Source organism: Talpa europaea (assembly GCF_964194135.1).
Source record: "Talpa europaea genome assembly, chromosome: 4".
Taxonomy (NCBI): Eukaryota; Metazoa; Chordata; class Mammalia; order Eulipotyphla; family Talpidae; genus Talpa; species Talpa europaea.
The window spans coordinates 10846646-10863426 of record NC_140070.1 but is presented as its reverse complement, the minus strand read 5'-3'; the positions used below and the strand labels follow the sequence as shown (position 1 = coordinate 10863426).

The window sequence follows — 16781 nt, the reverse complement described above, 5'->3', positions numbered from 1 at the left end:
AAAGAGGTATAAATTTTAGAAGATAACAGGAAGGAAATATCAAAAAATGAGAGAATCCTAAAAGTTCTGGAAGATAAAGAAGAAATAATAGAGAGATAGGTGAGGGAATTTTCAGAAATAAATGAAAACATGTTTGTTTTTTAAATGAATGAACCCACTGAGTTCAAAGGAGGTTGTATTAATAGAGCACTATGTCTGGACCCACTATATTGTTAAATTGCCAAACATTGAGAATGACAAGAGGATTCTGATAGCTTTTGAAAGAAAATACACACACGCACACACACAAACACACACACACACAAATGTGACCAGAACTGTTAAAAGAGCATTTCTTAATGCTGCAAGACAAGAAAATCTTCAAAGTTGTTGGTGAAAATTATTTGTATTCTGTGTTAACAAATCGGTATTCTAGTTAGCTGAGTCAAGTCTGAAGTAACTAAGCAGCCACAACTACAAGGAATTGAATACTCTTCCTGCACAAATGCTTTAATGGGGAAATCATTGAGAATATACTGCGGCAAAATAGAGATGTCAACCAGGAAGTATTATGCTAAGTGAGATAAGTCAGAGGGAAAAGATAAATACCAGATGATTTCACTCACATGTAGAAGATAAAGCAAAACAAAAGAACAGACAAAATTAAACTGAAACAAACCCTAGAAATCTGACTATAGAACTGATACTCCTGGAGAAGGGCTGGGGGTTGTGGCCAATGGATTGTGGTAGAGGATAACAGATGTTTTGTGGTAGGTGTGATGCAGAAACATATATTTAGATTTGTAAATTTGTACCCCTAAAACATATGTATTATAAACCAGCATTGCTGCAATAGAATAATTTATAAAGTCAATCAATCTATCAAAGAGGTTATTGTTTGGAAGGACAGCTGAGTAAAAGAGAGTTGCAACCAGCTGCTATGAACAGCATTAAAGCTCTCTGTACTATTTCACTTCTAAGTCCGTGTACAGCTTCTATTCAGAAAGAAAAAATAAGTAATGGATTATAATAAATATATAAGAATTGTTTAAAATCTATCACAGCCAAGACAAAATGAAAAACCTTAAAGAAAAGGTTACCCAGTCTTTCTCTTTTTGATCAGTAAGTATTTTTTATATACAATATATCTGTTCTATTTACATGGTTTTCATCTCCTCTATAGATCTAAAAATGGACCTGCCATATGATCCTATGGTCTAGCAATTCCACTCCTAGGTATCTACCCTCAAAACACAAGAACATGAATTGGAAAGGAAACCTGCACTCCTGTGTTGATAGCTATGCTGCATGTAATCACAGAAAAGGGAGTAGGACAGAGCTAGCAGATAGAAGATCAAAGGGTTTAATGGTATATGAAACCATAAAGGGGCATAAGAGCCTCTAGAAGGAATATGTTTTTTACTGAGTGAAGATTTTAAGGCATTGCATGGACACACAGAATGGCTGTCATTTATAAAGACTCACCATGACTAATATGTTACATACAGGCTGGTGTGGCTGGGCTGGCCTGCGCATATTAGGTTATGTTAGCAGTCCAGGTGACAGTGGCTTAGAGTGAGTTGTCACATTGGACGTCATGACAGGTGATCATATTTCAGGAGCATATTGAAGTTCACCACAAAAGGATTTTCTGACAGTCTTTAAAAAAAAAGTGATTAAGTCCGTGGGTTGTTTTGCATTTTTTTTTTTTTTTGGCTTAAGTAACTTGAAAGATTTGATATTAACAAATGGGGAGAATTGAATGGAGCCATTTGGGAGCAAGAATCTGGAGATTGGCTTGGGGCATCTTCAGTTTCAGATGTCTATTTCACATCCAAGGTGTTGAGCAGGAAATGAGTCCTATGGGTCTGGAGACTGAGGAAGGACATCTTTGGAAAGTTTAAGGCATACATTTGGAAAGTGTTATAGTTAAAACCTTGATTGAGAGTATTATTAAAATAGTGTTTGCTATAACTTCTAGAAACTTTGTAGAACTTACATTGAGAAAGGGTGGATCATCTGAAGTTCAAGAGTATTTGGTCACTTATATTCCAGATAAGCCTCAACCAGTTTAACTTATCAAAAGATCCCCGAGTGGTTTCAAGATCATTTTTCTACAACTGAAGGGGAAATAATGATCAATAATTTTTTTTAAAATTCTGAATCTTATTTGGCAAAACACCTCCCTGTCCTTTACAATCCACAATTGACACAAAGCTTGTTTAAAAAATAAAAAATGTTGTATGAACTTCTTTTTAATTTATGTGCATTTTACAAAAAAATCAAGAAATTCAATAAAAATAAGGTAAAAAACAACTTTAATGCCACCAGTCAGAGATGAATGATACAAAAATTATCTTTTTCTTAAATCTTAACTATTGTAGATATTTACAAAGAAAGGAAATAATACAGCAGAAATTGTACTGCTTTATTTTGGGTTCTACTTTCTGTTTTCAACTAATTGTGTTTGAATCCATGCCTACTAACAAAATCCATTTTTTTATAAATCCCCACATCAATAAGATTCAAGACATGAAAGCATGATATGTAAAAGCACCAATCTCTAGAGTCTCTTAACTTGAAAAGAGATGTAGGCAGAATATTAAAGTGGAGTCATACTAAGTTTCTTTTCCTGAATAATATTGAACCCAGCAGAGCACTATTTCAGATTATGGCAGATATTCCCTTTAGTTTGACTATAAATGTGTATGTTAATGTCTGCTTTCAGCGGAAGGTGTTCTGATGAAAGCATATTCAAGAGAGATTGGACCTTTTCCTTTCTGTGTGCAAGAAGCTACTTTGCCTGACCATTCATTTATGTAAGCAGAGAGAAGTGGTACATCATGAGGGAAAAAGTAATAGAGCTAAAAAAAGGATTAAAATTGGAGGTAAGAAAAGTTAAATACAGCAATGAGAACTTTTTTATTCAATTTCATTCAGTTGAAAATTTGATTATCTACTAAGGTTTACATTGGACTATATTTTTAAAAAGTAGGAAAGAGGGCCTCCCTGGTTGGTGCAAGAGATTCAGCACAGCACTTTGAAGCTATCGGCAGCCACTGCAGCACGGGTTCGATCCCCGGCCAGGGAGCTACCCACATGGCACAACAGACCTCTCCTGTCTCACCCGCTGCTCCCCTCAGCAGTGTATTTCCATAGATCCACCTGTTCTGCTCCCCACTCTGTCTCTGGTGAATCCTCTTACCCTTGCACCTCTGGCCTGTACCCCAGTTCTTGTATGCATAAATAAATAAATTTTTTAAAAATAAAGTAAAATATAGGAAGAGTAAAGTCAGTAAAACACAATCACTCACGCTAGTATTGGATTTGCAGCTGACACTCAGCCCGGGTTACCCACTCTCTCATCCTTCTCTGTCTTCTCCCCTTATCCCACATCCTTTGCTCTCCCCCTACTTTTCACCCTCCTTCTATGTACATGGCCAAACTATTTTGGGCAAAGTGTTTACAGCACCCAGGAAGCAAAGGGTTTTTAAAAGCTTCTAGATCATAGAAGCTATTTCCTGTGGCATTGAGAGCATATGCTTTCCTTTAATCAAGCAAAACACATCCCTGGAGACGACGCTTTATGGGAAAGGGCCAGCCACGTTCAAGATGCAAAAGCAGAGGGTTCAGAGGTGTGAGAATAAAACGTATGCCAGTGCTGCCAAGCTTGGTGACCAGGTACAGAACTATGAGAACAGAGAAACGCTTGAAAGTGGATCTTGATCTTATATTTTTCAATGGAGATATTAATAGATTTGTGATTCAAATTGAGTCACATTTCACCTTTTAAAGAGATCTGCTCATTCTCCTACTTTCTTATAGCCTGAATTCAGTGCTCGTTTGAGACAATAAACAGTTAATTTGAACTGGATGATATGGGTTCTACCTCTGATTTTGCCTCCTAGATCAGTGTGATGATTTGAATGAAATCATGTCTCTTGGCTTCATTCCTTTCCTCTGCAGTGGTGGAGGATCAGCTGTAAGGGGCTCCACCAAGTCCCCCAGGAGCTGTGAGCATAGCCTGGTACTGTACAGTGCCGTGCAGACTCTTCTGTATTTTCTAACTGTTGACTCAGCTTCAACTGTCTGTTTCATTATTCATCTTTATTGCAGATGACCTTGCCTCCTACTTCAGAAAGATCATTGCTCATTTAGCTGCTGAATTATGAAATCACAACCCCCATATCTATAATCTGTCATATTCATTTTTTTAATTTAAATTTTATTTTTATATTCCCCATACAATTACAACCCCTTTATTTTTACCCCAAGCCCTCTTTTCCCCACCCCCACCCCCCAACCCCCCATAGAGTGTCTCTTGTTCATAGTTATTTGTTGATTTTGACATTTTCTTTCTTATAGTTATTCTTTTTCCTGGTCCCTTGTTTAAGTTTTCTAGATTCCTGCTATGAGTGAGACCACTGGTATTTTTCTTTTTCTTTCTGGCTTAAGCACATATTAATCTGTCGTATTCTGTATCTACTCTAACCACCTATCTCTTCCCAGAAAAAGACTTAGCACTGGTGAGGTTCAAACTACCATTCAATTATTGTTCTTAAAACGCTTCTTTTTTTTTTATTAGTGACTTTGTCCCTTCTCTTTTATCCCTCTTGTTTTTTTTCTAAGCATTTCCTAGACTTCTTCATTCTAATCGTTAAACAAAGTCAAATGTCTTTCCATTAAAAATTTAAAAAAACAACAACTAAATAAGCAAATCAATAGATGCCTGTTTCAATTGTGTCCACCATTACTTCCCTGTCTAGTAGTCTCTTGAATAAAATGAATTTAAATCCACCCTTTTTCTTTAATTCATCATTCTATCTTATGCTGACATATATTTGCATGTGTATTTTTTTTAACCAAAAATGTATGTGAAAAAAAATCACCAATTAACTTGAATCATCTTGTATGCATTTTGCTTTTATGGCATTTTATATGATTGATCACTTTTCATTTTCAAGACTCTTCTGTTAGGTTCTGCGACAAACTCTGTGTTAGTTCTCTCCTCCTCAATCAGAAATATGATCATCTTTCTTTTTCTTTTATATATATATATTCATTTATGCATATAAGATCTGGGGTACAGGCCAGAGGTTCAGGGGATGAGAGGAATCACCAGAGACAGAGTGGGGAGCGGAACAATCAGACAGACTGAAATATACCACTGAAGGGAGCAGTGGGCGAGTCAGGAGAGATCTGCTGCGCCATGTGGGTAGCTCCCTGGCCAGGGATCGAACTTGCGCTGCAGTGGCTGCAAATAGCTTTATAGGTTGCATCTTAACCCCTTGTGCCACCAGGGGAGCCCCTGATCATCTTTCTTTAACACTGCTATGATTTTTAACCTTATGTGAAAATCATAGCCTTTATGATAAAAATCTACTATTTTTCTAAAATCCATTACAGATGTGAGAGGTGTCAAGTGGCAGGAAAGTAAACTGGAACAGAAGAGCCCTTGCTGTGCTAGTGCAGCTAATAGTGTGCGGTAATATTGATGTCAACATTTTTTTCTGTCTCAAAAACAAACAAACAAAAAGAATATCTATGGAGGTGAGCAGGCCGAGTGTGGGATGAGGGTCGACCGTGCATGAGTTCTGCCACTTGTGCCACGGGGTTTCCTCCTTGTGACTGAAGATAAACGCTCTGACTCTACTCATCTCTGCTGCTTTCCAGACACTAGAAAAGAGAAAGAGGCTTCTCTTTAAAGGCACTTCAAAGACTTTAGGATTTCCCGGTTTCTTTGGCAAGGTTGCCTGTCCAGCAGCCAAGGCTGGCCATGCAGTGGTAAATGGAAGTGGTGTATTGAACTTGGAAGTATATCGAAAGGGAAATCCGAGGCAACAGTTCATGTCTTAGGTTCTTGCCTAAGGATCAGCGCTTCACTAAAGCACAGGGAACTAGCCCAAGTAGCAAAGGGGCCTGGTTGGGTTGTGTTTCCGAAATACCACGGAAGACATAATATGGAGAACTTAAAAGAATGTTGACAGCGGGGAGGGCTAAACTGGCATCGGGGCAAGTAGTGAATGTTTAATTTGGTAAAACAAGCTAAAATTGGGGCAAAAGAGAGAATATTAGATCTCAAGATATTCTGAAGATTCTCCAATATCTCTTTGGCTTGTGGATAATTTCCATTTGAGGTCAATCAAGACCCTGAAGATTTAGGGCAAATTTTACCACTACTTTAACTTGCTCTGTTAATGCAGAAGAGTGAAAATTAGAGGAAATTTGCCAGCATTAGCATTTTAACCAAAAATTATTGACTTTTTGGTTGAAGAAGTCCATGTATGTGATAGATAAAATTGTATCTGTATACAATTATAATGTATATATTCATTATATATACATAATGTATAATTACAGAGCATCTAGTCTTCAGCGTGTGAGCCCCCTCTCCTTATGTGAGACCCACTTCCTCAATCCTTAAAGCTCCAGGTCCCTACACCATTCCAACTCCAAGCATCTAGACCCTCATTTTGCCCCATTGTCTTTAGAATCTGCACCTATGTGGATTCTCCTTGATGTGAGAAATGACAGGAAAAGGCTTGCCTGCTAATTAGACAAAAGAAGAGAATAATCTAGGACTGTCCTCATAATCATACTTTTAGTGTTTAGGTGAGCATGATGAACATAGAACAAGAAAGAAGAGGAACAGTCATGTAGGAAAGTATCATAATTTCCAGATACATGTAGAGAATGTCATGCTTATGCGATATGCAGTTAATGGAAAACTTGAGCATAGAGGCTGCAGGCTACAAGACCAGGGGATGGATGGCACTGGATGGCTGGAATTCTGGGACAGGGCTTCCCAACACTTTTCATACTTGAGCACACAGAGATGCTTCCCATTGGGGTAAACAAACAAGCTTGGGGACTCATCAAGTCATCAAGTCTGGTTCTAGCTCTTCCAGCCCCCACATAACAGACAACTATGAACATACAGCATACTTCAAACCCACTGGGACATGGAGGTATGGCAAAGTCCTTCCCCATTGCTCCTCTGAGTGTGGGTCTTTAACCAGCAGGATAACCATACCTGGAAGCTTATTGGATATGCAGATGCTGAATTCCAACACAGAATTCTTTACTACATGGTAATCTGCATTTTATCAAGCCCTGTAGATGACTCATAAGCTCGTTCAGGTTTGAATAGCACCATTTTAGGAACTTCAACTTTTAAGGGGTATACCGGTAGTGAAAAACTTTGTACTCTGCAGATGGATACAGCTGTTCACATTGTAGCATTAAGGCGGCACACATTCGATACAACCACTCAATCTACAGAAGACTCACTCAGCCCTTCGAAGACAGAACTGAGACCTGACCCTTATTTGTACATGACTGAGGGATACCCATGGACCACCCCCCAAATAACTGGGTGCATGCTCTAAGGGACCTGGTCTTCCAAGCATACAAAGGCAAATCATAATTTTAGTGTGGAGAGAAAGAGAGGAGAAGAAAATTTATTAGTTTTGCAATAAAACACCCCAAATCACCCATTCCCTGAGGCCTGAAAGTTTCCCACAAGGTTATTCCACCTTATGGGGTAGGGGGGAACCATAGAAAAGTTCTGAAGCAGATCCCAGAAAGCTGGAACAAAAGGAGAGACCACATCAAGATAAAATCTGCCATTGTCAATTTCCCCACATGCCTCTCACCCACGTGTGTCTTTCCACTGTCTCTACAAGTCTGTCCTCCATGTATCTCTTACCGGCAGTACTAGGATGCAAATCGGGCCACAAAATCAAGAGGCCCCTCTTTCAGTGCTCTCATTTTCTCCTTTCTTAGCCCACCTGTCTTCCTTGTTTTATGGCTTTACCTGGCTGTTCAGTTCCACCCTAGTTAAGTGGGGCCGGGGCGCATGCTAACTCCCCAACACTCTGAATCTCCTTTCTCCAAATGTTTTCTTGTTTTGACACAACATGCATAAATACATGCACAGAAAAGACAGAATGCAAGAAAAATCAATCTGGAAAACATCAAAAATAAGCTATTTCCCATAGAGGTATGGATTTCATCTTCTGTTTACTACAGTGACTATATTTTTGAGCTTGCATTTTTATTTGTTCTAGAAATTTGAATATTTTTCATGATCAATTAAGCTTTTCCTGAATAATTTTTGCTGGAAGCTGACATATAACTGTACAAAAATATATAGACAATCGGATATACTTTAGCCTTTTGAAACAGAGCAGCATTTTAAGTTCACATGTTATTTTTTAGGGGAAATATTTAAGCTACACATAAAACATGATTCTCTGAGAGTCTCAGGAGATACCAGCCAAGCTAGCAGAACCAATGTCTTTGATGATTCTTTCTCTGTTTAAGAGTTGCTGAAAAAAAAACAGCTACCCTAAATTTCAGGGAGATAAAAGAAAAAAAATGCATTTCATTATCTTTAAAGTATTTTAAGATTGTTACAGAGAAACAACATAAAGTTGAGGGAGATTTCTAATAGTTTTAGCCATATAATCCTCACTTTTCTCCATTCTTCCCAAAAGATGAAAGAAGAGGCAAGTTAAGGGCACAGAAGTTCATTTATTCTTAGTAGGCAGTGGGATATACTATACAGAGATGGGTCCCTTCAGGTTTTAATAAACTAAAAGTAAGTCCCTTCTCTAAAAGGAAAGATTGAAGAAATAGTGGAAAATATCATGAAACACATAATCATGTTTTATTATTTTCTAATAAAAAAGTAATATATAGAGATCAATTCTTTTTTTTTACGTTTTGGATTTTCCATACATCATTCTTCTTTCCCTTGTCAGGACTATAATTGTTTGCTTACAAAACTATGAAAAGTCATAAATCTCTTGTTTTCTTGGCTTTTTGTTTCATTTAATCTGCCAATAGTTAAATGTTAGTCTTCAGAATTCTAATCATAGAACAGAATGTAAATGATATAGATTGACAAGAATATATATTAACATCAACAAAACACGTGAATATAAAGTAGTTTATCAGAATCCTTTATTCCTAATCAAGTAATGAGAATACAACCCTTTGTAATAGAGAAACTTATTATTAGAATATTTATTTGCAGGTGTTTTTTGGCACCCTACAAGTCATGTAGCTATTCCCTAGAAATGACTCCCCAAACAACAGAAAGCATAGATCTGTTAGAAAGAAAACTTGGGGCTCCTGTGGTAAAAATAATGAAGATCACTGGCTTATTGTCATTTCTCTGATGTTCAAAACACTTATTACCCTCAGCATTTTGTACATATCCCTTAACTCTGGAATATTATGCCTTCAGATTGTATATCTGTATAATATATATATATATAATTATATATATACACATACACACATATATGTATATTTATTATTATTTACAATGGTTATTTAACTGTCTTCTTTCAGTGCAAAGACATGCACAATGTACATAACTAAAATAGATAGACCTATTGTGTCTGCTGATAACAGCAGGCAGGCATTAGAATAGAGATAATATGCTTTGCCCAGCAGGAACAATGGAGCCCCCTTCCCTGGTCACACCACCCTAGCTTACATCCCCAATGACTGCTTCCCCCAGGCATGGTCATGTCCTACTTACTTGCCCCACCTTTGTACTCAATGCTAATAAACATGCCACTGCCTTTGGGTGGGGCAGCAAGTCACTTGTTACTTCCTGTGCAGCCCCTCTAGGCTTCACATTGCTGTGCGAGACCTCTGAGTCATCTTTCCGTGATCCCACCGCTGCCAACCCTGCTGCCTGCCAGTCGACAATCTATGAGCTCCAGAACAAGAAAACTCAGTACTGCTTTGTTTAGTAAATATGTGGTGGATTCCAAAAAGGAAAAAGTGAGGCGTAGGTAAGTAATGGGCAAATAGAACATGGTAGAATTTTGTCCTAGAAAGTTTTCTGTGTAAGAAAACAGCGATGAGGCAAGTGGGTAAATACATTATCATAGACAAGATGAGGAGTAAAAAAACACCACTAAATCTTTCACAAAATTTCCTCCTGTATTTTTAAGTTATGCCTGTAAAGAGTTATTTATTTGAAATTAATCTGCTGTTGGAAAAAAATGACAATAATGTTTCCTTTCAGAAATTAGTGAAACTTTTACTATGTTATATCCTCTTAAGCACACACACGTATATATGCTTTGATATATATCAAAGCATATATATGTTATATATCACATATATGATATATATCAAAGCATATATATCATAACATATATATCAAAGCATATATATATCAAAGCATACATATGTGAAAGATTTAGTGAAAGATCTTGTGAAAGATTTAGTGTTGTTTTCTTTACTCCTAATCTTGTCTATTATAATATATATATATATACCTATATATATATCTCATATGTAGAGAAGTTTACAGTATTCTATGGTATTACAATTCTGGGGGGCAATTTGGAAAAAAAAGTTAAAGTATCTAAATACATCTCTTTAGCAGTCAATAATGGAAAAAAAAACCTTGAAATAATCCATCATACAATACATTGTTCAATAATGATGTTAAAGTGAGGTGAATCCATTACTTTTCTACTAGATGCTTCCCATTTATATGCTTTAAAACCTCTTCTCAGAATAGATAATATCTTATAAACAGATTTGTTTAATCATAGCTCTCATGGGACCTCAAACACAAGACTTGATTCACTATTCACTCCAAGTAAAATATATTTAAATAGAGTTCAAAGCTAAAATCTTAGATATGTGGGTAGGTGGATGGATGGATGAATGGATAGACACTGAGATAGATAGATAGATAGATAGATAGATAGATAGATAGATAGATAGATAGATAGATACATACATACATACATACATACATACATACATACATAGATTCATACATACATACATAGATGATAGATACACAGATAGATACATACATAGATACATAGATGACTGATAGATGATAGATAGATAGATAGATAGATAGATAGATAGATAGATAGATAGATAGATAGATAATAGATATGACAGAAAGATGCTACCTCAGTGCTTATTGCTTACTGAGCATCTACTCTAATCATGACATTTAATTAAATATTCTGGAGATAAAATGAATACTCTGAATATTTTTTCTCTGTGCCTGCCTCTGAATATTCAACCTCACTGAATGTAAATATTTTCTGTATTCTTTCTTCTTTGTACAAATCATGGTTACCTTTAAAAGTTCAACTGCTAAATCTACAATACAAGTATTATCTACACATTCCCAGGTGACAGCAGATACCAAGTTCTACCGCTAGCTTCTCCAACATCAAACACCCCAAAGTTCAATGTTATCTTTTCTTCTAAAATCCAAATTTCCCACCTTATTTTTTTCTTTAAGGACACCATATTTTTATAAAATAAAAATATGGCCTCCAAATTCTAATAGAAACAGATAATCCTTTTTGTTTTGTGTTTGGTCATTATTTGTTAAAGTAATCATGACAGCTTCTAATTACTATGGCAAAGTTATGATTAACTACAATTTTGATGTAAGTGCTACCTATGAAAGACAGGAATTCATGGAGCTTTTATTGATATATAATTGACATAATCACTGTTGTAGCTTAGACTTACAGCCTGATAGCTTGATTTACAAATATTATGAAATTATTACCATAATAGGATATATTGAGATATTTTGAGCCAAGTTGCAAGACCATTCCTGTAGCGATAACTATCCAATTATAATTAAATTACTTGCTTCTAAGTTTTATCCTATCCCATTGCAAAAGGAAGTTGTGACAGTTCCATATTTCTGCAGGTTTACTAGTGGATTCAACTCAATATCTGTTAGTGGAAAATAATTGAGTATTGTCAACTGTTTTTGACCATCACCATTCTCTAAAAACACTACATGTGCTATAGTTATTTTGCAAAGAATATTCTCTTCATTCATGGACCAGCATTTTACAAGATCCAGCACAAGTTTTCTGGGTAACTAGCTTATTTCCTGAAACGTTGCTGTTTGCATTTTTTTTCTTTTGTCACTTTGTATTTCTCACTAGCTAAGCTCTGTTGCATATTGGAAAAGGTGGAAGTTTATCAATCATCTATCCATAGCAAAATTGTATTCAACTCAAAAACTCTTGCACAGAATTTGGTGAATGGATCTTATTGAATAATTTAAGATTATTTATTGAACATACGCGTATTGATTGACTTGTTGCAGTACATAGATTTTGTCTTTTTGTTAAGGGAGAGAAAAATGACATAGAAGAGAAAATATTTTGCAGCCTGTTTTTGAATCCGCAGGGCAAACTGAAGCATGGACTAGAGAACTGGGTCATGATATTTCTCTGCTTGGAAAATGTATGATTATAGACACAAAGAAAGGAAATATTACTTCTAGCACAATTTTTTTTAAAACTATATTGAGTCCTGTTATTATATCTTCATGTAAGAAACCATCATATAAGTTTATTCCTGAGGTATATTTTTCAATATCTTACAGAAGAAAATAGAGTCAGCATTAAAAAGGATTTTCCCCCATCTTCCAAAACATACCAAAAGCATGAGCAAGAAATCATATGCTAAATTTTTTCTTAGATTTTGAAATAAACCAAGAAAACATTTTATTTGTGGTTATGACATCTGAAATTCACAAGTTCAGCTTTTGACATAATATACCATAATTTATTCAAGTAGCAAGTCTCTGTTCAGATCAGCTCAGTAAAGATGAAAAATGTCAAGCTGTACTTTTGTAAAAATGTGTCAAACTGTAAAGATGAAAATTAAAGTTTTATGTCATACAAATAATCAATTCAAACAAAATAGTCTTGGCAGTTCATTTGCTTTGGAATTTGTTCTGAAAACTTTATAATCATCATTTATCTGCATTTCAAAGAAAGTTGAACACTAGTGTTTTGTTCTTTATTTTATTAATGAAAGAACTAGAACCCAAAAGCCATAGAAATGTTTCATAACACAGCAATATCTGAGCAAAGTGTGAAACTTTTAAAAGTTTACTATTTGGAAATTCATATTCTCTTTTTTTATTAATTAATTTTTCTTCCTTCACCGATGTACTCGTGCACCATCACCTCAGTCCCCTGTGCTGCGCCCTCTCTCCCTCTGATCTCTCACCTGCCTCCTTCCCTGCAGCATGTCTCTGATTTATAATTGTCTGCTTTTGCTTTGTTGTGTTTTGTACTGTTATTATTTTTTATGCTGATGTCTTATTTGGTTCCTCTGTATTCCTGCTATATGTAAAATCATCCAATATTTTTCTTCTTCCTTCTGGCTTATTTCACTGAGCATAATTCCTTCTAGCTCCATCCACCTTGCTGCGAATGGCACGATTTTATTTTTTTTTTGATTGCTGAATAATATTCCCTTATGTATATATGCCACATCTTATTGATCCAGTCATTTATTTCTGGGCATTTGGGTTGTGGAAATTCATATTCTTATGCCTGCAGTTTGTACATTTTTCTCAGTTGTATTTATTTAAAGAATTACACTCTCTAAAACTTCCCTCTAAAATTACGTTTCTTATATCTGACATAGTAAATTTCTAAGTGTGTCATAGTAGTAACTATTTTTGTTCCGTTGTTTTTGTCTTAATAAAATTCATGTATTAAAAAGTAGAAATTTTGCCAAGGTAAAAGCGAGTTTGTAATGTTAATCCAAAAAAATAATATAAATTTTTATAACAATATTGCAGTGGTCAAGGTTTGTACTGGTAATAGCAACAGGAATTCTCTTACATTGCTTATAGGAGCATAAATAGGTACAACTACTTTGCAAAACTTGCAAAATCTAGTAAAACTAAACGTAGTCATACAACTCTATGATCCAGTAATCATTTCCTAGATAAATTCTTGGACTCAGCCCATACAGTCCTCAAAATACATGCATTCACTTATATTCACAGAAAGACATGGTTAATGATGTTCAGAGTAATACTACCCAAAACCTGAAAAGAACCCAAATATTTCTCAATAGGATAATGGATAAATTGCGATGTTTTGATATGATGGAATACCATACAGCAATGAGGATAAATGTTACAAGAAACAATAATGAATAAATCACATAAGCACACTGTTCATAAAAATAAAATAGACTCAAATTAGTATTCATACAATGTTCAAAAGGAGAAAAAAATGTACCTTTTGCTGGGTAAGTCTGGACAGTGATTATCTTTGAACAAGGTTGTACTTAGGGGAGGAAATGATGGTGAGAGGTAGGAAGTAAGTGCTTCTGTGATGTTGACAATTCCACATCTTTATACACTGGTCTCTTCTCATGGGGGTGTGACTTTTGTGAAACTTTACTTACATGGATACATTTATTTGTGCACTTTTCTATGTGTATATCTCAATAAAATTGTTTAAAATCTTTGAAAATTACAGAAAAAATGTTTGTAGTGACATATGTTTTCTGTTGTTTCTGCTTCCAAAGTACCCCAAAAGTAATATTTTTAAGCCATGAAGATATATTTGAGATTTAGTATCAATGATCTTTTTGTCTTTATTTTTTTCCCTTACATATTTCTTCTTTGCTAAATACATCAGAAATATATTTCTTGAACAAAGAACAGTGTCCATAAAGATACTTATTTACAAAGTATTTCCAGTAGAGGGAGTTTCACTTTCTTTACTATATGAAATTGTCTTTCAAATGCCATCACTGAAAACAACATATTTATTTATTTATTTATTTATTTATTTATTTTTACATATAATTAAAATTCTTCATAGAGTGACTTACTCTTTCATCTAAGACTAGTCTAGGATACAGAAAAATACTATTCACTTTATGAAAGGAGAACAAAAAAATTGAATATATATCGCACAACTTCTACATTAGCTATGTATTTATCAAGGGACTACATTTTTGGACTATTCATAAAAAGCATTTTAATTAAAATTATTCAATATCAATAAAGATAAATTCTTATAAACATGATCATCAATTTGAAGTGCAATTATTATGAATTTCAATAAAACTGACCAATGTCAGAGGCTCTAGTAATAAAAATTATATATCTAAGGTTGATGTTTTAACAAATAGCATGGTGAATTGCCATTACACAAATTTGATCTCATTGAACAAAACATTATAGTTATTGACATCAATTTTCCTAAAAATAAGTACCTACTAAGTTATGTTTATTTTTTGAAAAAATAATTATCACTTAAGATACTGAAAAGCAGTAAGTATAGTAAAATGACCAATTTCTCTTATAAGTTTTTATTTTTTATGAAATTTTGAAATATGTGAAAGTTCTGCATATTTTGTTTTGATCACTACACATAACATTGGTGACAATTATGCTACAAAAATTTACTATTTCATATTGAGATATTTTTCACTGAATATATTGTGGTTTGTGATGGTTCAAGCCCTTCAGAAAAAATCAATAACTTCAGAAATATAACCCTCACAACTAGTTCCTTTTACTATAGGCATCTCAAAAGAATGTAATTTTTTGTAAGACATTTTTATGAGTTACTCTATGTTTTTCTAAGGTGCCCAAAGATGACAAATTGACATAACAACACAGAAAAGAATATCTATATCCTTCAAATGGAAATCAGTTTACACAAGTGGTTACTCTTTCATTTGACTTCCATAATCTTAAAATAGTGAACCATAAATATGGAAATTTTAATGAGATAGTAATAAAATTTATATAGGTGCTTCAAAAATCTATATAAACAGCATCTTGTTTATACATTGTGTGATTAGAATAGGGATGAAATTTCCTGTTCTTTTCCCTAGCCTCTTTTCTACTCTTTAATTTTAGAAAAAGAAAGTCTGCCAAATATTATTGGACATGACAATAAAATGACATGTCATAAAACATAGGTCTCTATAATATTACTTTCTTCAAAATTATTGTTATTGACATAGAACATGCATAATACTTTATGATATTGTCTCCATGTGTTACCTGAACTGAGCTCATTGACAAATAATTGCAAAGCCTCTATCTTTTTATTTATCTCTCTCAATCTCTGACTACACTAACAATGTTCAGAATTTCTCTGATCAGTAAAAAACCATGTTAAAGCTTTTTTTTTTTTTTTCCTTTTAAAAGGTATGTCCCATTTCTAGTTACTAAATGCTCGGTAACTTTTAAAATGAGAATAACAACCCCCAAATTGTCATTTTTAAAGAGGAAATTCTAAAATCAATTTAAGAAGGAAAATCTAGGTTTCAGAAATATTTTTGCTAAGGCAATCTCAGCTGCAAGTAATAGAAGATGCCAGTTACTAAAGCACAATAGTTAGTAAAAATAGAACAAAGTTATATGTTTTCAGAGGTCTCAATAGATAAACTGCTCATTAGACTTAGACAGAAAATACGATTTAAGGGATACTTTCAACAAGTCAATGTAGAATTGTATTATTGCTCCATCAATAACAAGTGGTTGCAACCTAGTACTCCAACTGTTAAATGCAAGTTGACTCACCTGAGTAACAGTGCTGCTTCCCAGAAGTAAAATCCCGAAACTAATGTCCGAAAGTGTCTCACGTGGGCCATGATACGCAGAGAGATTCACGATCCTGAAATTAGCCTTATCCAAGGCATGGGGAACGAGAAAGCTGGCAACGAAAATGGACAAGCTAACTCCGTGTTGTATTTGGTAGACAAATGTCTGGAAAGCTTCAGCACCTTGGACAGCTCCACGTAGTCCAGAGAGGCCCTGATTTTTCCAACACTTAACAATTCGCGTTCGACCCCTTCTCTGAGCACTGAGCAAAAGGGAGATGCACTGGGTTGCAAATGTACAGGTGATTTGTACCGTGGACGCGGAATAAGGGGTGGGATGAAATGTCTGAAGTGCCTAGATTCAGGGCAACATTTCATGGGCGCTCTACAAGCAAAGA

The 16781-nt window shown here is 34.9% G+C and overlaps 1 protein-coding gene across 2 annotated transcripts in view; it reads right to left on the bottom strand.

The window, feature by feature from the left end:
- The window catches only part of GLRA3 (glycine receptor alpha 3), a gene marked incomplete at both ends in the record, with an annotated part of 104889 nt that extends 88449 nt beyond the window's left edge, over positions 1-16440 (bottom strand). Inside the window, one exon of one of the 2 annotated variants that reach the window (XM_084231544.1) lies at positions 16364-16440. In XM_084231544.1, coding sequence (XP_084087670.1) covers positions 16364-16434 — 71 coding nt within the window. The remainder of the gene's footprint in view (positions 1-16363) is intronic. The other variant, XM_084231543.1, reaches the window with a different exon arrangement.
- Between the last annotated feature and the right edge of the window lie 341 nt (positions 16441-16781).